General features: G+C 40.8%; 3 protein-coding genes across 3 annotated transcripts; 1 reads left to right on the forward strand and 2 right to left on the reverse strand.

Moving 5' to 3' along the window:
- The first annotated feature begins 699 nt into the window (after window positions 1-699).
- On the forward strand, window positions 700-6,756 carry dcdc2b (doublecortin domain containing 2B). The gene is made up of 12 exons (XM_070920341.1): window positions 700-983; window positions 1,133-1,184; window positions 2,622-2,707; window positions 3,553-3,684; window positions 3,786-3,920; window positions 4,104-4,143; window positions 4,267-4,332; window positions 4,528-4,693; window positions 4,817-4,926; window positions 5,069-5,137; window positions 6,024-6,068; window positions 6,161-6,756. Exons 1-12 carry the CDS (start codon window positions 700-702, stop codon window positions 6,221-6,223), a joined length of 1,248 nt encoding a protein of 415 aa, XP_070776442.1. The 3' UTR covers window positions 6,224-6,756.
- tmem234 (transmembrane protein 234) lies at window positions 6,713-10,335 on the reverse strand. The gene is made up of 5 exons (XM_070920342.1): window positions 10,323-10,335; window positions 9,830-9,981; window positions 9,651-9,717; window positions 8,112-8,204; window positions 6,713-7,750 (listed from the first exon to the last, which is right to left on the reverse strand). The coding sequence occupies exons 1-5, from the start codon at window positions 10,333-10,335 to the stop codon at window positions 7,641-7,643; spliced, it is 435 nt and encodes a 144-aa protein (XP_070776443.1). The 3' UTR covers window positions 6,713-7,640.
- A 693-nt stretch (window positions 10,336-11,028) lies between these two features.
- On the reverse strand, window positions 11,029-22,828 carry ncmap (non-compact myelin associated protein). The gene is made up of 4 exons (XM_070921110.1): window positions 22,710-22,828; window positions 13,317-13,423; window positions 12,803-12,887; window positions 11,029-11,865 (listed from the first exon to the last, which is right to left on the reverse strand). The coding sequence occupies exons 2-4, from the start codon at window positions 13,408-13,410 to the stop codon at window positions 11,604-11,606; spliced, it is 441 nt and encodes a 146-aa protein (XP_070777211.1). The 5' UTR covers window positions 13,411-13,423; window positions 22,710-22,828; the 3' UTR covers window positions 11,029-11,603.
- Window positions 22,829-24,079: the final 1,251 nt, after the last annotated feature.

A 24,079-nucleotide genomic window follows, 5' to 3' on the forward strand; every position in this document is an offset into this window, starting at 1 on the left:
GTGGTGACTAACAGAAACTCAAATTTCATATTTGCACTTGCTTGGTAAAGCTAATATGCATGATGTATTTGGTATTTTTTATTTGGGGGGGGGGGGGGGGGGGGGGGGTCAGACAACTGGGTGTAGAGGTTATCTTATTGATTCAGCTTACAACACAGCGACCCACCCATTCTCTCCTCCTCCTCTTGTCCGTCTCTTTTGTTGTGGTTGCTGCCGATGGTTAGGCCCACAAAGCCAGTCATTGCTGTCACGCTGCCATAGCAACCAGGAAATACTCACCGCCGTCAGTGGAGTAGTGTGTGAATGTGTGTGCGTGTGTGTGTGTGTGTGTGTGTGTATGTTAGGGGGATAGAGAGAGCAGAACGTGGTGAGTGGGAGTCCAGACAGACCACAACAACAGGAGGGACTGATTTTCACCTTCTGCCTTCAATTCCTACGATTTCCACGCTTCATCTTCCACCAGGCTTGTGAGTGACTGAGCAGCATCTTGTGCGGACCAAAGATCATGTAATATGTGTTTGTGTTAATGTGTGGCTGTTGAACAAGTGTGGCCCATAGAATGTGGCATGTATCTGGTGTATGAAGACAGCCAGTAAATGAAACTCTAGGTTTTGTGAGTGAAGTTGTATGTATGTGGAGAGAACTCAAGGACACTTAGCAGCCTTTTTTTAATTTGTGGCAGTAACAGCTGGCTCAGAGATGGCTGCCGGCACCGCAGCCACGACTCTCCTGCCTCCAGTGAAGAGCGTGGTGGTGTATAGGAATGGAGACCCCTTCTACAACGGGCGGAGGTTCGTGGTCAACCAGCGACAGGTGGCCACTATGGAGGCCTTTCTGAATGAAGTGACCCAGAGCATCGGTGCTCCACTTGCCATCAGGACTCTGTACACCCCCACGCAGGGCCACAGGGTCTCAGACCTCCGGGACCTTCAGACTGGAGCCCAGTATGTTGCTGCTGGCTTTGAAAGGTTCAAGAAATTGGAGTGAGTACAAAAGCCATTTACTGCTCTGATATAAAGGATAATTTTAATGTACAGTTTCTGTCTCTAAAATGAAAGTAAACTGATTTAGAATAAATCAATAAGTTGTTGGAAGGTTTTCCTTTTATCATGTCTGTTGTTGTTGTGTACAGTTATCTGAACACAGGAATGAAAAAGCAGCCTGCTGCCCGTGAAGACACCCAGGTAGGCTTTTATTCTCTCATGAGGACAGCTTGCTTTTAAGGCCAACAGCACAGTCCATCACTCATTAATCTCAGTCTATCCAGGAGGAATGCACCACCAGGCCGCACTGCGCTCATATCAAGTTGATCCATTTGAACTCCGGCCAAGTCAAATATGAAAATGACTGCAGGATTTTCCATTACAGAGACAAGCTCGTATTTGCCTGTAAATGTGGCAACACTTAGGTTATGTTCGCATTAGTCAGATTGTGTGTGTGCACGGGTCACCTTTTGCGCGTGTACCATCGCATTGATGTCACTAGTTGTCATGTTAGTTCCCGGAAACAATGGGCTAATGATTGTGCTGTCCATCGACCAAACACTCGGGCCTTGCAGGGTGCCCTTTTAAGGGTTTCGTGTGACATTAGATTCAGTAATTACAGCTGGTGTTCGTCAGAGTGTATCAGAGGTTTTCAACAAGAAAATCCTCTGAATGAATCTGAACCCAACTCTTTTCTCTATAGCTGTTTGAGTTTAAACATTGTGCATTGAAAGACAGGCAGGGCTCGGTGATGATAGTGATGGCAGTATTATGCTGACAGAAACTCTCTTAACGTTCACACAAAACTGATTTCAAAGCAACACACACGTACACACACACAGAGCCACTCAAGCTGACAAGTGCTCGCTTTGTATTCTGACCAGCTGGCAGGGATGACCGCTTGGTTTTTCAGACGCAGAGTGGGCTCTCAGTCTCAAGGCATCAGTGTTACTTCTCTGAAAAACATAAAAAGGAGTGGAGAGTAATTATGTGTGCCTTGGGTGTCTGCCATTTGGAAAGCTGAGTCTTTGGGTTTTAAAGTCTTACATGCCTGTGTTGTGGTTGCTGTGGAGCAATGCAGGAAGTGTGTCCGTATGTGAGTTGTGTTTGATCCCGCTGGTGAAACTCACACGGCGTTATCAGGGCTATGTGCATGTCTGGGCAGGCCTAATACCCACATTGACCTCCCCACGCCTCCTTCTCTGCTCAGAGACACTGTAAATGCATTAAACGTCTGCCACTTCAAAGTAAAAAGAATGAGGGAAGATTATCAGTGTCTGAGTTGATTTATTTAGTCCAGCTACGTTATTGGAGGCAGAGACACGGACAATGGCTCCAGATTTCATTGATATGGGGCGACATGGGTAACAGCTTTGAGCGATCAGACACGGTGCGTGAATGTGCCATCAGAGAAGTCTTGGAGTGACGTTAGTTTCCATGGCTGCAGCACTTGAGCTGACATGAGCAGAATAGTTAGTCAGTCATTACACATTCTTGATAGCTACTTTTACTGTGATGGACATGCAGAGTAATTGATGTGCAGGACATGGATGACGTAAAACAGATGAGGGGATTTTTCAATATTGCTGAGAAAATGACAACATTATGATGTTTCGTGTACCATGCATCTGATTTTCTGAATGTGTTCTGCAGGCCAAAGTAACCCAGAGACCAAATGTCTCAGCCAAATGGAGGAAGTTTATACCTGTACCTTGCATTATACAGTGAGTTGGACATACTAAGTGCAAACACACATACATAATTATCCTCAGCACATTAAGATAGTTTCTATGATGACTTTCTTTTAAGGATAGGTTCACAATCCTGCCAGCAGGCCAATGCTTACAATTATCCTGTGAAACATCTCAACATACTAGATCAGTTGGCAGAGATTTTGGTACAGACATTCATAGTTACCAGAGGATGAATCCTAATCCTTTCCCTCTGGTGCCACCGCGAAGTTTGTGGTTTTGAGTGAAATGTCGGATCGATCGCCATGACATTTGGTTCACACATTCATGTTCCCCTCAGGAGGAACTGTAATAACTTTGGTGAATCTGACTTTTCATCTAGCGCCACGATGTTAGATCAAAGTTTACATTTGTCCAGTACCATAACCCTAACCTGCAAAGCCAATGACATTCCCATCAGCCTCAGCTGTCTTTAGCATGCTAACACGCTAAACTAATGTGTGTTCGCATTTAGCTCAAAGTTCTGAGCCGCTACCATGGCTGTACTGTACACACTAAGTCTTGTTGTGTTACTATCCATCCATGTAGCTCAGCAAGTAAACACTGTCAAGGGAAGCATTGTAATAAAACTGATACTGTAACTTTGGAAGACTTCTGAAGTCTCATACCTTTGGCTGAACTTCAGAATGCATTTTCCACAGAACAAGGATTGTAGATTTTGCTCCCCATCTCTTACATTGGAATAACATTGTGCAAAGATCTCATCATGGCCAGTATAGACACCAAACAATAACTGTTTAAGTGTACATATGGGCATGTATTTTTTAAGTATTATTTAAGAATTTTTTAAAAATGTGTACCTATTTATTTCTGTCCAGTGTTTTCCGTAATGGAGATCTCCTGTGTCCGCCATTTCGATTCATCATTCCTCGGAGCATGCGGCAGGACCTGGAGCAGATCCTGAGTCTGGTCACAGAGAAGGTCAGCTTACGAACCGGAGCTGTGCGCAGGTCAGTGACACATTGACACATAGTCACACACACATTCACCCCGTGGAATACAAATAGAGAGAGATCCAGCAAACATCTCCCTAATCCTTATGCTTCATCAGGTTGTGCTCTTTGGAAGGAGCGACTGTGTCCTCAGCTGTTGAGCTGGAGACTGGCCACAGCTATGTTGCTGTGGGAACTGAGAGGTTCAAGAAACTTCCATATGTGGAGCTGTTGGTCTCAAAAGCCACAGAGAGGTATTGTTATGCAAGGTCCTCCGTAAGTGCTTGTAAAGATGTGTGTTTATGTGCGTCTGTTCTGGCTGTTCTGCTTTCTAAAATAGAATGATTGTCAGACGAGATGGAGGATAAACGAGAATGTTCTGTGCACTTTTATCTCTCACCTTCTTCACATTCCAGTGGTTTGCTTCATTTTTGCAGATATTACCCAGGAAAGAGAAGGCTGTTAAGAAGAAATGAGGTACCTGCAGTTAATACTGTAATTTACTCACCTAACTTTCATGTCTTAGCATTGTTATTCTGCAGCCTACAGGTCATGTCTGAGTGACAGCTGTCTTGTGCGTGTCTTGTGTGTTTCTATTAGAACAGGAAAGCAGGAAGCGGTCCAGAAGACCAGTACAGTGACTCAGCTCTCCTCGACTCCCCCGAGGTGAAAACACAATCCTCCTCTGTCTCGTATTCACACCACAGGAGCTATATTGGGACTGTTAATTTGTTTGGTGTATACTGCCTAACACATTCAATACACCAGTGAGACATACACTGCAGAGGGTACTTTTGGTCTACATGTAATACACAATAAAGTAGATTATATTTATTCATTATTGTATCTTATGAATTTCAGTCAGACGGTCGGAGGGTGAAGTCGACTGGAGATGAAGCTGCAGCTCCAGCAGCCACACAGCAGAGGAGCAGGAGAGAAGGAGCAGATGACACCTCCGCATTCTTCGCCCGGCCCGTCAAGATCCGCAATAGAAGGCAGCCAAGACCCCCCCTCAGCAATGGATCTGGTTAGCAGCCACAACTTCACAACTTTATGTATCTCATTTTGAATCTTCATATTCACAATGAGTTTAAATAATTTTGTGTTAATCATTATGGCGGCAGCAGCTTTTTTTTTCTCTTCATCACAGTGCAGCCCAGCGTGTTTAAAAGAGCAGCGCGGAAGAGAAGAGAGGAGGTGCGAGGGGCCGAGGAGGTGCACGAGGATGAAAACACGGCTACAGAGCTTCCTGTTGACCAGGTGAGCTTTACAGTCCTCTCAGTGTCCTTTCAGCCTCACAACTGCACAGTACGATGCTAAATATCACTGGACGAGGTAAATTAATTGCGGCAAATATATGTTTACAGCAGAGGTAAACCTGTCTCTCATTTTCTATCTGAAGAGAGTTGCAGAAGTAGTGGAGGATGAGGAGCTATACAACCAAAGCGATCCTCTGCACAACATACAGCAGGTAGGCATGAACAATTTTGTTCATGTTCCATGTGAATCTGTTCTTATCTGCTTCTTATCTAAGTGAAGAAATGGAAAAAAACAATGTCTTTCACATTCATTCAGTGAAGTGTAGAGTAATCTTTCTACATTGAGGGTGTAATTTAGAAAATGATGGATTCCAGAAGATGGATCCATGACGGTCTGGATAAGAAATGAATGTATGTCTGTATGCATTATGATGCCCTTTGCAAGAATATAGTCTAAGCAGCTGACAGTTAAAATAAGAGTGAATATGTGACATCACATGACATATTTCCATTTCATATTTTCAACCGGCTCATCTTTCTTCATCAACAGACCAAAACCAGTCCAGAAAGTCACTCTATAAATTCCTGTTCACTGTCACAAACACATATGATTCTGTATTCTGCATGTGGGAGAAAAAAACAAACGAAACCTTATCTGTTTTTCTCAAGAGACATGCACAAATTATAAATAGTGGGCAGCACACTGTGTTTGTGAGGGAGAACACCCACACAAACACAATGGAAAGCAGGTACAGTATATATGAGTGGGTGGTTACATTTACATAATCATAATACAAGTGTCCTAATGAAAAGGTTCAGGTTTTCTTTTTGAGTATAAATGGGATCAGAATATAATATTCTTGTCCTGCAAAAAGGCACCTCAATCCGAGCGAGATGCCGTGAAACAGACAGAAAATTCTGCTAGAGCTGAGGAGTCTGCTGCTGAAACACTGGTACAGTACACACACCTATACACCACCTGTTTGTTACAATTTGTAACAGCTTACATTCAGTAGTACATGGACACAAAAATGTAGTCAGCAATCATTGTTTTTCTTATTTCAAAAGGAATCTGAGCTGAATCAGATGTTTCAAAAGTCAAGGCCTTCATCGTCCACCTCTCAGGGAAACAAGGAGGAAAAGGCAAGTTTACCCTCCTCACATCGTAAAACAGTGCATAATGGCATCGCCATAACCAGGCCCAATGGAAACGTTTTAATAATTTGCCCTAACAGGAGAGTACACAGGACGCCCCGTCGAACGCAGCAGACCAAAACCATCATCAGGAGGACTGGTGAGCACAGAAGATTCACAGGACGTCACATCATCTACCGCTTCTACAATGACTTGTGCGCCTAAATGAATGTTTGATTTAACATGGTAGTACTTTTACTGGGGCAATGAGCCAAGTGACAACATTCATTTATGTTGGAAGAGTCAAAAACGTGAACAAAATAACAACAAACACAAACACACTATCATAAGCTCTAGTACAATCCTTTACAATCAACAGCAACAACTCCATAAACTGACAAAACAACACTTTTCTGACATAATAAGCTTCTCAAACATAGTGTTTGTTATATTGTACAGCTGTTTATGATATTGTGTCCAACCTGTTTTGAAGGGATAATCCTGATGTAGATATTGTGTAGATGTTCAATGATGCAATTTATTCCGCATACAAAATGTACATAAGAAACAATATGTTGGGACATTTTAAGCCTGAATTATATTTTGATTTGCAGGAGTCAGTGATGATGGTCAGAGATCACAACGCGTTGTGTTTGTTTTGCCAACAATTTATTAATAAAATATCAGCCACATACAAGCTAAACAACAATAACGTCATCTTTACAGTGTTTTATGTCAATAAAAATATACTATGTACATTTCGATTCAACCTTGTTCACAGTACCTGCAACAAGGTCACTCACTGTTAACAACTATGTCCTTGTTACTCTTCCTTCACAGAGAACTCTAGAAAATAACTGGTATATCTTCCTCAGTAATATATCATGTATACAAGGTAGCAGGGGAAGAAGAAGGAGGAGGAGGAGGAGGAGAAAATAAGTAAATGAAAGCAGCTTTATGCTCGAGCTAAACAGCCATTTGTCCTCTCCTGCATCCTGTTCTTCCACACACACACACACACACACACACACACACACACACACACACACACACACACACACACACACACACACACACACACACACACACACACACACACACACACACACACACACACACACACACACACACAGTGGACAGAAGGCAGCCGCAGTAAAATGTCCCTGTTAAACCAGGAGGTTGGATCTAATTGGTCCATTTCAAACCCCAGCCTCATCTGTATGTGGTCTCTATAGCATTTATGCAGATGCCAGTCACATGGCCAGGCAGCAGAGTGCTTAAAAGTAAAAGTTAACAACCACCAACTTCTATGCGAGCACCATAAATCTAGTCTAGCCTTGAGGTGAACCCTGCATGAACCCTCTTCCCCTTAAACTTGGTGTAAGAGTTGCTGGACAGGTCTTTTGAAGCTCACGCTGGGTTCATTTTAGGCACAACTCTCCCACCAGAACCGTTGCTCTGAGGAGTCGCTGTCTGAATCTAAATTGCCCCCCTCTAGTCCTGCTCCAACTCTGCTCTGGCCTTTCCTGCTAAGGAATCACTTGAAGGTACGGGACAATTTGCTTTTAATCCTGATCTCCGTCAGTGTGCAGCCTGGGTCATATTCTGCTTGCCAGTGTCTTTGTCGTCAATGGAGCTTATAACACACAGAGTGATGCCAGCCATGGTAAGGAACATTCCTGCGACAGCCTCTGCAGAGAGTGAGGTGTGTATGGGTGAGGATATGAAAGAAAATGAAAGTAAAAAAAAAAGCACATCATCAAGACAGAATACAACTAGTACTGTATTTTTCAAGGAGAGGAGAAAGGCACAGGAGGGAATTAACTGCTCCATAATGCCTTGGCATGCCAGTAAAGTAATGTCTTGCTTATGTAACATTGTTGAAATGATCCCCGAAATCTCTAAACATGTTCCAGTAGCCTAATGTTTGATCCTATAGCTTGTAGCATCTCAGCATCCTCGATTTGTCCTTGTGGGTATCACTTGCTGTGCGACTGCCCTGGTACTGAAAAGCAAGCTAGTGTATCAGCATCACGAAAATGAGTCACTTACGTTTGCCTCCAAACTCTTCACCCAGTAACTTGCCAGTGAGCAGGGTGCAAAGGAAGGTGAGAGAGTTGGCCACAGGAACAGCAAGCGATAACTCTGGATAAGAGAAGTGGAGAAAACATTCTGCTAACAAATTAACTTGCACACCTGTGTGTCCTGCTGCTATACACACACGATGCAAATCGCTGTGCAAAATGAAAAATGACCAGAAAGCTAATGATCTGTTTAAATAAAACCCATTTCCAACATGAGCAATGTTTGTAAATGGATATGCATTCTTTGTCTATTGTCATCCAAGAAAATAGTTGGTACAGTCATTTTCAATTTTTTGTAAAACAAAAACCGGTAGAAATATCAGTTCTTTATAATCAAAGCTGGACATGCTCCCACAAGCAGAGTCATTTCTTACAATGTGGTTCTGTTCTGTCGGTTAATTGTAATTTTTCAAGCAAAAATGCCAAATATTTGTTTTTTCCAGATCCTCAAATGTGAGGATTTGCTGCAAGGAAAAGCATTATATTAGCATTACATTATAGTAAACTATGGTCAAATGGTCTGGCTAAAAAAAGCTATTTCAAAACGTCAACTTGGGCTCTAAGGAATTGTGATAGAATAAAATAACTGTTAGTTGCAGTACTAGGTCAGTTACACTGCAAAATTTTACCTTTCTTGACATGTACGTCCATTAATCTTCATAGTAGTGTTTTAACTAGATTACATTTGGCTGTCAAATCATGCTTACTTGTGTGGTAAAAACATACAATGTAAGCCTGAACAGTTCACCAACACCATAGGCCCTTTTCACATTTTGACATGTGGGAAAAGGACAGGCATGAATAACAAAATGAAAGAGGGCTGAATTCCATTTAGGGGGTAACTTGAATGCAACAGAGCCATTGTTAATGTTAACACCTGTCCTTTTCTACTTTGACAAATCATGTCAGCTGTGAATGCAGTGTGGTTCTCTCTGGCTTTCTCCCTTTCATGATGATATATTATAGATAGTTGTGCAGAATGTAAAGTTAACATTCTAGTACTAGTTTATAAAAATGTGTGTTAGTTTATCTCAGAGAGAGTGGAAATTCTAAAAACACATCTCTGACTCTTTGAAAAATATCAATAAAATGAGTGTGACTTCTGGGTGGGCAAGCAGCACATACACCTGAGGACACCTGAGCATATGAGCTTCGTCACAGCAGACATTTTGGCTCATCATAGCAGGAAAAGCACAGGTGTAATTAATAACATTAATTACGGCTGCATTCCATTTAGGTCAGCCACTTCCAGGCCTCTAGTACTATGCATGCTGACTCAGGTAATGGAATTACTGAGCTGTCATTTATGTGATTAGCCACACCTGAGCTCTTCATGCTATGACGAGATAAAATATCAGCTGTGAAAAGGTCGTTTGACTTGTGTTACAATATATCAAGTTTATTAGGTAAGGTACAGTCACAGTGCAATGAATGAACTGAACGCATTCTCCCCTGTAGAAGCTGCCATCAGACAGTGACGATGATAATATTGAAGTATGTGTCTCACCTGTGGTGGAAAGTGTATAATAGTAGACCAAAGAGCCAGTCTGGTTCAGGAGAAATGGAACCAGGTACTGGGCAGCAACATGAGGAAGAAGGTGCCATTAAAACCAATTGTAAAATTTAAAAAAAGGTAATAATTTCTTACTTGCACACTGGCACACAAGAGCGGATCTCAGGATTTACCTTGAGGTTTAGGAAAAGAAACTTGATCTCTGCCAGCAGCTGTGAGACTCTGTTGGTCTTTGTCACATTTTCTATCCCCTTGGTGCCTCTCTTCAAGAGAGGGTTGGTGCAGCCCCACAGCACTGACACCAGCAGGAGACTCAGCAGCTCCACTGCGACACATGACAATCACAATATCACTTCATATTCTACTTAAATATGCCACTACTATTGGTATACAACTCATCTGTTTAACAATGACTAAGCCACGACCCGATAAAAACAAGGCAAACAGCAGAATAGTGCAGCTAGCTACAAATACCGGTGATCATATTTAGCTAGCTTACTTCCTTAGCATTAGATCTAAGACTTAAGCTATATTTGGGTTACATCTGTGTTATTCGTGCTAAAGAGGAAGTGGATACTTAGGAATATATATACTAAATCAAAATACAAAGGGAATCTCGGCAAATATCATGATTTGAGAGGATAAATCGGCTTGTTAGCCACTCACCTGCGGTCACCATCGTAATGTAAACAGTCACTGTGAAGTCGCATTCAAGACTGATCTTCAGCTCAGTTATTATTGAACGTGATTTGCATAGCCAGATTAATAAACCGTTGAAAACATATTTATTCCTTTTTTTCCCCCAGCACTCAAAGTTAGTTAAAAGGAAAGCACCGAACGATTTTATGACGACAGTCTCATTCGTAAAACTAAACATTTTGTAACATTTCTTGTCATCTTGAATGCAGCTTAAGGATTTTTCAATGTTATGGTACCAAAAGGTACCAGCTGAGGGCGCAATAACTTGCTCACTCTGAGCCTTTGAGGTCATGATTTCAAACTTCCTTTCAACTTCATATTATTTTGTCTCTGTACAAATGACAAGACAGGTCAGCCACAATAAGAAATATTAGATTTTATTTTCCTCTCATTTCATGTAAAGAACCACAAACAAAAATACAAATACCGGGAGCAATGAAAAATAAAGTGCAAAATCCTTTGGCGTCAAACTAAAAAGGACTTACATTAGTGTGTTAGGCTGACACCAAGATGTCTCACGAAATATCTCTGTGGTCTCTTCGTTATGCAAGGTAAAAAAAAAAGAATACACTAACATTTTATAGATTTCTTAAACAAAAACTAATATGAGAGAATCTGTGATCAGAAGACAAGGTCAACCAGATTTATTAGGGAATATTGAAAAATCTGCAATATCAACATATTTACCTCAAACATACTGGTACCCATTACACACTGAGTTCGCTTCTTTCATACTGTCTTTGTCTTCTCTGAAGTTTATACTAATTCTACATTTACTCATGAACCTATGTGGTCCTCTTTAATACAGAAATGTACACACTTGATTACAAGAGCAATGTTGTCAAGCCATTACAGTCTTTACTATACATTTTCTTCATTGTATTAGTAGTAATGGGACATCTGCAAAAGGTACAAACAGTAAGAAACATATGGCATCTATACTCTGAACACTGAGTGTAGACAAAAAATTCTTCACAAGAAAGTCTCAGTTTTCCGTCATGCAACATCCTTCATGCAATCCATTGTGTCTGTTTATGGTACCAATTTGTTCATGTTGTATATTTTTGTACACCAAAAGGACATCTTGTTATCCATGTAGTCCCTAGCGGTGGCTCAGTTGGTGGAGATTGACGGTGACAACACTAACGTCACGGCTTGAGTTTCCACAGGATTCAGTCAGCACACAGTATGCGGTCACGGATGAAGGCAACACATCAGTCAATGCCTGTTGTGAGACTAGACCACATGCTATGTGTTTCCTGACGATGGCGCGTCATGTATGGTGATCGCAGTGGATCCACTGGTGGTGCTGAACTGCTCTATGTGGTTTCCCTCCACGCTGTTCAGCTCCACTCTGTCTGAAGTTGGGTTTGAATTGGTGACGCTGCCCGACACAGAGCTGACTCCCATGGTGTTCAGCGGCATACTGCTCTGAATTGTGGATTGTGACATCTTCGCACGAGGTTTGGAGCCGCCGCTGGCACCCAGGACTCTGGATACATGAGTCCGCCTGGAAACAATTAAACCAGGATGTTATTAAAAAAACTCACTTCACTCACATACTTATTAGCAAGTTGGCATGTGATGTTTATATAAGGGGTACTCAACAGTTACATAGACACATGGCAGATATTCCCTCAAGCCTTCTAATATAAAAACAAATAAGAAAGAAAAGGATGAATAAAAGAACCCACACTTTACTATTATTTTACTTATGTCCACATAAAATGAAGCAATGTCTACATATGACTTTGCATACCAAGTTCAATATGTCTATTAGTTAAGAGCAGTTTATCCAAAGGTATTTTCCCTTCTTGAATTGTTTCATTTGAAAAACCTTAGGGCCTTTAGGGCCTAGAAAAATAATTTATTATAGGAAAGTAAGAAACAATTCAGCAAATTTTGTGTAGAAGACATATGTTCTCTCTCTCTCCTCTATCTCAGTCATTATCTTATGACCCCTCAGATTTATGGTACGACCCTTTGGGGGGCCGCAACCCTCAGGTTGGCAGTGGCGGAAAGTACCTTTACTCAAATACTGTAATTAATGTTTCCATTTTATACTACTTTATACTAATACTTCAGAGGGGAATATTGAAATTATTGTGTAATACTGGATAGTTTTTCCTCCTCAGGCCTCTAAAAATGATAAAAAAAATAACAATCTAAGAAGGGAACATCATGCAGAAGTCATCACTGGTCACATATATCCAACTCATGGACACACAAGCTAAAACGGCTGTGAACTGTAAGAATATGTTGATATGCGTGATTGTTTTTATTAGTCTACATAATCTCACAGAAGAAGCCTGATAAAAGAGATTAAAAACAGCAGCAGGTGTCTGGTCCTCCTTGAAGTGGATAAAAATAGCAAGAGACTGTATGCTTCGAGGCTCGTGACATTCATTATAAAGGAATTGTCCTGTCAAACAGGAATGCAGCCTAACCTGTTGTACGTCTTCAGGATGATCAGGAGAATGGCGAGAATGATTATGATGCCTATGACAATAACAGCGATCATCGCCCCAGAACCTGAGAGACACACAGACGGGAGGAATGGACGATTAACATGTAGTTGTAAAGGTTGTTTTTCAGTCGTGTTTCTCTTCCAAAATTTGCATGTTACATTTTACACATTCCCTCCGCTCCATGCAGTGCAACTTATTTTGTGTGTATCCCCCAGAAGCAGTGTGTAGTAGCTTAGCAACGGCATCACTCACAGGCAAACAGAACATGGCAAATATTTCCTATTAAATGCATGGGTGCCACTCCCGTACAAACCATCTAGATTAGACTGCATGATGCAATAGCTTGTTATTCATGAGGCTTCACTTATCATATATTTTTGGATTTTAATCTCTGCCATAGGGGACACTCTAAGATCTGATGGTGTCCACAACAAGGGTGAGTTTTACCGATATCCAGTTTAAGAGAACAAACAAACACTTGAGATATCCTTACTCTGGATGAGCACTTGTTCTTTGGACTTTGTGATGGTGGTTGTGTTTGAAGGTACTGTAGTGTTGGTCACAGACGAGACAGTTGAGGCTTGCATCTTCAGCAATAACCTGCACAGACACACAAACAAACAATAAAAAAAATGTGGGAAATAAATTTTAAGGATAAAACCGTTTTGGCCACAGTCGCACTAGAATGAAGGGAAGAATATGAGATTTGGAGATTAAAAGGTTGGTGTTATAAACAGTGGATAGTTGGCATAGCAGAGGAAGTGGAACCAGTGCATCAATGATTCAATGAAAACCACAGGAATGAGGATCCTCATCAGAACATTGTGTATTAAGTACTAATCAGTGCCAACTACCACAGGGCTGACGTGCTGGCCAGATGACTATCACTAAGATCTTTTTAAATACAGCTTATGCTGTATACTTTATTTTTTTTTTTTTACACATGTGCTAATGCATACATCACTCATCATGCATGCAATGACAAACCTCTCAAACCTAAAACTGATTGGAAAGACATGATTGAACAACTTTGTATATCAGCTGGCTTTCACACAGCAGGTTCACACGTCATTGTCTGCTAAAGCTTTACAACATTTGTTGACAATAGATCCATGTGTAACCCTGATGACTCGATCAAAAACATCTTTCCTGTGCTTTAGTCCCTTCGCAGAAAACTTGCAGGTGTAATTAGGCAGCACAATCTCCTTAAAATGTATCTTAAATTCAGTCATATTGTTCAAATGATGCCTATAATAGAATCACGATGAACATGTCCTGATATAAAGATGTGTTTGTGTTCTCTCAAACATCTTGCAACAATGCATATTGCAATGTTGCAGACATTCAGGCCAGCTTCATTGTGTTTTCATCGATCTTAACACACTGTAATCTTGATCTAATCTGCTGTGTTGCAATTGTTGTGTGTCACGAGGAGATCCTCTGTCGTTTCGGAGGATCCCTGACAGTGTTCAGGAAACAATCCACACACAGCTGTAGGTCAGGGCTGTCCCCTGTAACCGATACTTCCCCCGAGTCGAGATAGTACGCCTTCGCATGCTCAGAGATAGAAACCCATGCAAACTAATTACACCTGCAGTCGCTTTGTTTGTTTTCAAGTTCCATAAAATAAATCAAATAAATGACCATTAGATGGAAGTTTATTGCAATATTTTCAACTGAGACTTTGTTTGAGAAATGTCACTCATACTTCCACCTTTATGGTGCGTCATCATGGGAGTTCCTCATCCTCTTATCGTGCAGTGTGACGTAATATAAAGAGTAGATAATGAGTCAAGCGTGACTCAGAGATGTGGTCATTAATTAGAAAAGCTGCCATCATCATCATGATCATCTTTAACTATACAACCTGATTTGTATCTAAAAGCATATTTCTTTATGTTTTGGATACAATCCACTATTCTTTTGTATTCTGAACGTGCGGTCAGTTATCTTTTTCTGCTTATTCACTTTTGTTTTAATACTTCAATGACTAACCCTAAAATCATCCAGCCTGTTAACGTATCATTATTTTGTTAAACTGTCAGAGAGGCTTTACAAATGTGCTGGACGTCTCATTTTGGAAGAAAACCTTTTAATTATAGAGGACAGATGGAGAGAGAACAAAAAACATTGTTACAATTAAGACGTGAGTTAAGAGTGACGTTGCACTGCGTCTGCTGGGAGCGAAGCACAGCAGCACAATCAGAGCTGGTGCTTCAAGCGGGCAAAATTTGCATCAGCTAAGCTGGAAACCCCTGGCACAAGGAAGAACCGCCCAGGCACACACAACACCCACCATCCCTCGCTGTCTTTCCTCTCTGAGTTTGATTGATTTGATTGACTACTCTATTGACTCCATTCAAATTCAAAAGAAAGTATGCGAAGCCTTTATTTCTATAGTAACACTGCCTGTGAAGATGCCGCTGAACATGATTAAGTACCACCTAATGAGAGGAATAATAAGGAATGATAGAGATACAGTAGTGCTGCTGTTACGAGCCCACATACAAAACACACAGATAGCTGTAATAGAATAAAAGATTACGAACTTCACTGTTACAGTTCAGGTATGTAGCTGGTGCCGTTACAAAGAACCTGTTATCATAAATGAAAAAGGGTTGAGTTCAGCGGCTTTCTGAAGAACACCTGGCTGCTGAACGAGCTGACACACTTTCTCCTCTCTATTACACACACACACACTTACAGTAGCCTAATTATTTCCTGCCACAGATACTGCCAGTGTTCAAGGTTTGACATTTTGGAAAATACGCTTTTTCGCTTTCTTGCCAAGTGTTAGATGAGAAGATTGATGCCACTCATCTTCTCATCCAACGCTCGACAGTTAGTTCTTTGAAAAACATGCTTTCCTTCATTCTGAACATGTTTTTATGCCTGGCCTGCCTGGTCTGTCCGTCCCATTCTCGTGAATGCGCTATCTCAGGAACGTCTTAAAGGTTAATTTCTTCAAATTTGGCACAAATGTCAACTTGGATGAACTGATTTGATGGTCAAATGAATTTGGTGGTCAAAGGTCACTGTGACCTCAAAATGACCAATGAACACATTTTTGGCCAGAACTCAAGAATTGATGTGTTAATTAATTAATAATTATTCACGCAGATGTTCAATGGGATACACAAGGAAGTGATGGCATTTTTTAAAAGGTCAAAGGTCAACTTCACTGTGACATCATAACATCCTGGAAAAATCCTTTTTTTGGCCATTATTCAACACTGTAACTCAGGAACAGAAGGGGAGACTGTGACCATATTTCCCAGTTGGTCAGACACTGAATAGGTGACACTTTTGATTCGGAGGTCAAAGGTCATTGTGACCTCAAAATGTTTTTTTTGGGGCGATTCCTGATTTCACACACATGTTGTGACTGGGACGACACAATCAGTAAACAATAACTAGCACAACACTGGATGACTTCCATTTAGCCAAAAAAATACACTTTATACCTTCAATTCCTTCCAAGTATTCACTACATGTATTATATGAGTCTGGATGGATGTAGTAAAAAAAAACTTTTTAATGATTTTTGATATTTATTTTACACTCAAAATGTACTTTAACAACTTCAATTCACTGAGATTAGATTCTTGGCTCCTTTTTGATATCTGGATGCTGTGTTTCAGCATGTAATGTATGGACAAATACAGTGACTTGTGTCTTAACCATTAATGGAGTGTAAAAGTTTACATTTCGCCTCCAAGCTGTGCATATCCTGGAGGCATTGTGAAAGAACCATTTACAACCCCGTGCATGTGACACAATGTACAGAGACAGAGAGCACTTTCCTGCAACAGGGTAAAAATTTGTAGAAAATGTTCCACAAACTAGGACTTTAACTCTTTCTCACTGAGATGTGATGAAAAACCAAATCAGAATTTTTAATACAGGCTGTTACAAACAGAGACTTGGATGTAGTACTCGATACTTGTGTGTACTGTACGTCTTATCCTGCTTCCTGCTCAACAGCAAACATTGTACAACCACCTCTCCCAGTGTTGACACACTATTAAGCCTTGAGATTAGTAATGACATATATCATGTTGCTGTTTGCAGTGGTGACAGTTTCTGATAAGTGGATAGCTGATGCTGTATAAGGCTGGAAACACCATTGCTTTGGTAACATGGTGGAGGATACAGTATGCAGCTAATGCTGGAAAGGTTACGTAACTAGCAGTCAAGTTAATATATTTATAAAGCACAAATTTGCCTTAAAGGGCTTTGCACAGTACGGACAGTAAATTATGTATATTTATTTGTACTTCTTCTATTTACAGTGCAGTTATCAGCCTTTTTACCAGAATTTGTAGTCACGGTCAGATGTTTACAGTAAATGTACAGTAAATCTGAATATATAAAGCTAAATGTAGCATTTAAACATAAAATCCAAACAAACACAAAGATGGATGCTAGAATGAAACAATAAATACAATAAAAACAAGATAAAAACATCAATGTACTACATAAAGTGCACCTGATTCAGTTGTGTAAAGACAAGATGGACTTTGTACCCTTGTTCTGATAACTGTACATGCAAAAGATTCCTATTGTTCACAATATTATAATTCTGGTGGACAATATTGTACCTGCGAATTTCATTGATGGCACTTTGCATAGATATATTTAGCCCAAGGCGCTGTTTAATAAGGTATGATAATTAAATTAATTAAGTTATTAATATGAATTTCTGAAGTTTTACTTCAGGTAACAAACTGGTTTTCATACAGATACAGTTTTGTTTATATTTATGGCAGCAAAAACCAGTACAGCTGGGACAATATTCAATCATCTTGTAACACAGTCATGTCACATGAAGAGAGGTGCAGTTAATTTGCTGATTGATCAACTCTTATACAACTAGAAATCTTTCTTACTACAAGAAGGTATTTATCATAACTTCTGCCAAACCTTTAGTGATGTATAAAAGGATGACAGAAGAAGCTATTGTTGTTAATTTCTTCTTCATTCCCCAGATGTAGGCGATGATTCGATGATGGAAGGAAACTCCGCTGATACTGACTTTTCACATAATATTCTTTATTTGCATCAAAGATCAGGATCAACAGGCATGCGCATCTTAGCCTGGACAGCACCCGTAGCCAAATCAGTACTGCTGCCCCGAACACTGTTCAAGCTCGTCTTTTATACCTTTAGACATGCATGGGGTCCTACTATAACACACGAGTCTGTAAACTTCCGTTCCCTATCTAGGGGTCAGGAAAAGAAACCTCTCAGAATGATGTTTCACGTACCTTAACCTCTCAGAGATAACCTTTCACATACCAAGGAAGATCTCGTCTAAACAACAATGCATCTTATCTTTATGGGGCCCCAACGTCTGCTAGTTGTTTACCTGGAACATTGCATACGTGGCAACTTTGTACTACATATCATTGTCTGAAAAGACTATTTTTATGATTAGTATCAAATAATACACATCACTATCCTATAAAGACAAAACACCAGCTGGAAACTAACATTAAAAGGGCAGTTTTGATTAGATCAATCGAGCTAACCTGAGCTTGACTTTGAGCTGCTCATCTCGTGTTTTGTGTGGGCATCACTGCTATCTCCAAACAAAAACTGTCTTGGCCAGGGCAACATGATTCTGCCGGGGATTATGTGAACCAGCTTTGATCAAGAAGAGTTGAGGGTATGATAGATCCGAATCCGAATCAGCTTAATTGGCCAGGTATGATTTGACTCCAGTTTTTCGTTGCTCTCAATGTACATACACAGAAACAGACATACAGCTAAAAACAAGGACAACAAGCGCAACAGGGTAAACATAAACATAAAAAGATAGTCTTTATTGTCCCAGGAGGGAAATTGGTTTTCACGGCCTGAACGTGTTCCAGAAAAACTAAACTTCATTATCTGTCAACATGAAACTGCTAAACTAAAACAAAATGTTGGACTAAATATTTCATTAATTCAGCCTCTTAATGGCATGTACAGAGATGGACTAGCGCTGCCAACTGCAGCCCTGGCACATGCCGGTGTCTCATCAGTGGGTGGGTGAGTCAACTCTCACAGAATGGGGTGTGTTGACAGAAGTGGGTAATACATCTGATGATTGCAGGCTAGGTTTAGGTGTCGGTTTGGTGTGGCAGAGGTCACGTCATGAATGGGAGAGCCTTCAGCTGAGGAAACACCTTCAGTTAATAAGCCTCGTACTAACCCTTGTGCTGCTCCCCACCCTCCGTCCTCCATCCTACCTGACTTACTCCTAAACACGAGGCGCTGCCTAAATAGCACATACCGTAACAGCTCTGAGCAGCACTCGTTGCCAAAAGTGTCACGCATGAACATAAGCTAATTAATACATACTTGAAAGATGTTCCTTTTAAACATCTAATGTAGTTAGTTATTGGCTAACTACGTTTTAACACATGAAATGTTACCGCTGCATTCAACTCCAACCCTTAAAAAATGTGTCTCCGCCGAGTGCCTGGCAACTACTCAGATCACAGTCCAACAAATAACCCCCAATAAAATGCAGAACTGATGTTTTTACACTTTTACATGTTTTTTTTTTTTTTACAGATTAAACAAAGACTTTTAACGTGTTGATTAGTGAACTTCAGAGGTGTTGGTAGGAACATTTTGTTAGCTTTGAACAGGCTAACTGTTTTCCCCTTCTTCCGGTCTTTGTGCTAAGCTATGCTAACCAGCATTCAAAATCACATCAGCTGCTACATAGCTAGCTAACCAAACAGTATAATCAACTGATCAACATAGTTAGCCACGGATTAGAAATGCCATGAACATTAAAAATGCATCCTTTATTGTCTCAATGGCAGAAGGGAAATGTGAGTGCCAGTAAAGGCCAGTGGTTTGGTGAAGGACAATGGCTTGAAAGTAGTTCAAATCCACATGAACCCTACAAGAATGGAGATTTGGACCCAGGATCTTCTTCCTGTGATGCCAACTAAAGTCAACTATATAATCAATATGCAGACTTGAGGGATCTTTTTTTTATGTTTTTAGGCAAAGGAATTTGTAACAACTAATCAGACCCCTTTGTTCTGACGTCAGGATCTACACTCTCATTGGCCAGTCTTCTTCTTGCTGTAATAATACTTTGTTTGTTGTTCCACAAATTGTAGCTATTCGCTCACACTGCAGATTCAATATCCTTTCTTCCACCCTCAGTAAACAAATCATTTATTGCTCTGGTCAGAGAGCCGACTCTCAATGCAGAACAGGAACAATTTAGTTTCCTCTTTTTTATATATGAGGAAGAACCAGACGAAGCTGTTGACTGGCTCAACTTTTTTCCCCCTCTACACGTGTCCATCCACGCATCGAGTATAACAAAGGCTCCTGCGCACACACTCATAAACACATTCAAAGCATGACCTTCATCAAATGACGGTCAGAGTCAATATTTGAGCAGTCAATTTGAAGCAGGTTAATAAGACACAGGTGGAGCTATTAGTTCAGCTTCCCTGGAGGAGCAGGCACATAGCGGAGAGGTCATCTGTATCACGTCAGATGTACATTTCCCACACTATTTGTTTTCCAGATGTCACACTAAAGAGGGATTTAACTATGACTTTTATCAACCTCCATCAGTCACAGAGGGATTTGCAACAGTGCTGACAGGTCTTTGGCACAGCGTTGGTGGCCTGTTACTGACGTAAATGATGGAAATTTAACAACTAGCTAATTAAAAAAGATGTGTGTAGTAAAGAGGTACTATATCATGATTGTGTTTCAGCTAGTGTGAGAGTGAGTTTTGACAGCCAGTCTTTGGCAGGCTGCATTGTGCCTGAAATATCAAGAAATCATGGTGGGGAAAGGTGTACATTTTCAAGTGCAACTATCATCTGAGTACCATACTGGGTTAGAAAAAGTAGGATTTTTTGGACAAAATATTCATATTAAAAAGCACACAAAAGGGTTAAAACAGAAAACTCCTCTGTCACTAAGGGTGCAGTGGGTTTGCACAACAGCTTCTTAGCCCACAATGTATTGTTCATGTGGTTACAAAAAGCATGAAGTGCTGCGGTGTGATGGCACAAACAAGCCATTATTCTTGTCAATGCACTTGAAAAGGCTTTGATTGATCCAGTCATTGTCTAAGCTGGCGGAGTTCAAAACAGGCTGGTGAGCGTCTGTTTAGGTGAAAAGGAATGAAGTGGAAGGCGTTCACTGATATTTGTGGCAGTTAAATCAGTTCATCATCATTCTTGATTCATGGTCAGATATGGATGAGAAGCTACACTGGCTTCTGAGTATATCGAGTGTTCAGGTGGTTTGTTTACCACTTTGAGAGCCTTTAAAATGTGACAGCTACTCTCAGTGCAAATGTTAAGGCGTCAAACTGTGACATATTAATTTGTACTTAAAAATTAGTCAGTCAGTAAAGGTCATCAATGTGAGTCAACCAAAGACAACTATTGTTACCATTGTGTCACGAGGACACTATTTTAATTAATTAATCTCCTTTAATATAGATACTACCATGACAGAAACCTCGAATAGTCTAGGTTTTAATTTTCCAACCAGGATATTCTGATTTCCCATGAGTATTATAATCCAACAATATGACTAATACTTTACCACATTAAATGACTAACACTAACATCATGTTAGTCAGAATAAAGTAACGTAAAAGAGTTGGGTTTCTTCTCTTTGTTTTACATTTAAAGCCCCTTAATTATTAAAGATTTCTAATTGTCATTGGAACTTCATAATCCGGCTCATTTCAAGAAAGTGGTGCAGATTAAGACTCTTTGCATTGTATTTTCTTTTTTATCTAAAATGTTGCTTGCTGGTATGTATAGTATGCTTTCTAAGGCTGGATAATAAAGCATATTTTCAAACAATGCTTATCGGAGTTGTAAATGATAACAGAAGAAAGCACACACAATAGCACTAGTGCTTATCGTCTACAGAGCCAGACCGAAGATAATTGTCTTTTTCATGCGAAAATCAGTTCATTTCAGCTTCTTAGGCTGGACAGTTTGTGATCTGGTTACAGCCTCATTATGACAGCATTCATGTATTCATAATGCCATAATTAAAATGGGTGGATATCATATTGTGCAACATGGATGGAGAGAAAAGCCTGTTGATTGTATTTTGCAGCCTGATTTACTTTTGTTCTTTTTATGCTCTTCTGGGGGCTAATTTTGTCTTTGAACTCTTATTTCTCAAAGTCAAATTTTTTAACTACTGTAGGCCAATAAATAAATGTTAAAAAATGAAACTGGCTACTATCCCAAGTGATCCAAAGCCTAATGTCAACTCAAGCTGGTAAGGTGCAGCTGCTATGCAAACATAGTCAATAACCTCTATAGGAATGACTGCAGCCTGATTTAATGAGAAGAGTGAAAACACGCTAGAAGAACAGGTAACCTTTTTATTCTTAGAACTACACAGACAACTCCCCTAATCAGCTACATGTTTATAAAAAAGTCAAAACTGCGTCGATCACCATCACCACGCCTCTTACATTACATGAAAATGAACACAGGTGAGCTGTGATATAGCGCAGCAGCACTGTACAAACAACAGTCATATTTTCCTACAACGTAGCGGCAACTGATGAGAGGATAAGTGAAGCCGTTCCATCAAACGGTCAGTTATCAATAAGAGATACACAGGCAGATACTGCTGGGAAGTTCCACTGGTTCAACAGTAACAGTAGATTTCTAAATCTGAGAGCTGGAATGTGAGCTATTCCCTTTCTCCCGAGACTCACCTGCTATCCCGCCGCGTTGTCTGAGAGAAACCCTCACACACACACACAGTCACAGTAAAGATAGACAAAATCAACTCACTGAAAAATCCTTCTCAACCACAAGGAAACTAAATCTGCCAAGAAGAAAGACTGCAGTAAGCGATAAGTCTTGTGACTTACCTAATCGTCTCCTCTTTGATTTCAGCCCAAGCCTTCTCCAGGTGGGAGCCTGAGCAGAGCAGAGCCCCCTCCCTCAGCTGACTGAGGGGGGCATAGTCCACCGGTGGAGGGCTGACAGTCACAGCAGCTCTGGGGAGGGAGACACACAAGGGAGTAGAAGAGTGTGTGAGCCCCAGGTGCTGCTAAAGTGATAGTCCCACAGGTACAAAAAGATGGGACAGACACAAACAAAGAGTTTAAAAAGAAGAGATGCCTGCGTGTGTGTGTGTGTGTGTGGTCTCTGTGGGAATCAGAGTGTTTATGTGGAGAGGAGGAGGAGAGTGAAGAGGAGGAGGCTCCACGACTGCTCACGTCGCTCCTGAGCTGCTCCTCGCTGGGAGTAATAATCTCAGGCAGCTGGTTTTTCAGGTCTTTCCGCCTGGCCCTTAGGCGTGCCGCGGCCGCTGATCAAAAAGCTCGGCTCCTCTCCAGAGCCTGTCTGCTCTCAACATGACCACTGCCTCTCAAAATCAGACCGGCTGCATCTCACAGGACACGAGCTGCAGAGGGTGGGGCTCTGTGCATTTTGTCAAAGAAGAACTCCAGGGAATATGTTATACTGTTGGGCATGTGCATATACCGGATACATGTGTAGACAGAGTATGTGGTTTCAGAAGTTATCACAAATCCAGTCATCTTTGCACAAACACGTTTTATGTGTGGTTGAAAATTAACTTATGTGAATGAATAGTTGTACAAAGGGTGCTAGGTGTGTTTGTAGAAAATACAGTATGCAGCAGCCTTTTCTTTTCTTTTATTACAGAACAGTGAGCTCCATTCAAACACTTGGCAACGTTTGTGTGAAAGTTAAAAAAATAACTAAAAAAACTATTTCTACTGGCAATAATCTTCCCCACTGTCCTACTATCTGTCTCACTCTTGCTGTAGCACACAAACTCCTGTAACACACCCATCGTGGCAGTCATTCCCCAACAAGTCGTCAGGCTCTCGCCTCATGTTACCTCCTGGGGATAGGTGGTGCCCACCAATATAAAGCAAGTCAGTGTTGTGCCTTTGTGAGAAAGTGTAACTAAACTTCATTTAGGGCAGACACACATTGTTCTGTTTCACCCAATGGCCTGCAACATTCAGCTGTGGAGGAAGACCACATTACATAAGTCTGAGAGCTGGAGGTCAAGTTTCATAGAGAAGAACACATCTTGCAAAATGGCGTCCCGGCATTGTGTTGGTTTCAGTCTAGTACAAATGGTGTAAACACCTTGTGTGCAGAATGTGTTTGATGTTTCTGAAGATGAAATGATGGATCATCATTTGTTCATTATTTAGTTATTTTCAAAGTATTCTTTCTTTGGGGAGCTTGGTACAAAGAG

The sequence above is a fragment of the Enoplosus armatus genome, chromosome 15, assembly GCF_043641665.1.
Source record: "Enoplosus armatus isolate fEnoArm2 chromosome 15, fEnoArm2.hap1, whole genome shotgun sequence".
Lineage (NCBI taxonomy): Eukaryota > Metazoa > Chordata > Actinopteri > Centrarchiformes > Enoplosidae > Enoplosus > Enoplosus armatus.

Excerpts from the sequence above, each read along its gene's own strand:
- dcdc2b (XM_070920341.1), top strand. The coding sequence starts at position 700 with ATGGCTGCCGGCACCGCAGCCACGACTCTCCTGCCTCCAGTGAAGAGC. Across the intron at positions 2,708-3,552 it reads CCTGTACCTTGCATTATACA|TGTTTTCCGTAATGGAGATC; the intron begins GTGAGTTGGACA and ends ATTTCTGTCCAG. Across the intron at positions 4,333-4,527 it reads CTCTCCTCGACTCCCCCGAG|TCAGACGGTCGGAGGGTGAA; the intron begins GTGAAAACACAA and ends TATGAATTTCAG.
- tmem234 (XM_070920342.1), bottom strand. Across the intron at positions 9,718-9,829 it reads TTCTTTTCCTAAACCTCAAG|TACCTGGTTCCATTTCTCCT; the intron begins GTAAATCCTGAG and ends GTTGCTGCCCAG. Across the intron at positions 7,751-8,111 it reads TGAAGAGTTTGGAGGCAAAC|AGGCTGTCGCAGGAATGTTC; the intron begins GTAAGTGACTCA and ends CACTCTCTGCAG.
- ncmap (XM_070921110.1), bottom strand. The coding sequence starts at position 13,410 with ATGCAAGCCTCAACTGTCTCGTCTGTGACCAACACTACAGTACCTTCA. Across the intron at positions 12,888-13,316 it reads AGAACAAGTGCTCATCCAGA|GTTCTGGGGCGATGATCGCT; the intron begins GTAAGGATATCT and ends TGTGTCTCTCAG. Across the intron at positions 11,866-12,802 it reads ATCCTGAAGACGTACAACAG|GCGGACTCATGTATCCAGAG; the intron begins GTTAGGCTGCAT and ends AATTGTTTCCAG.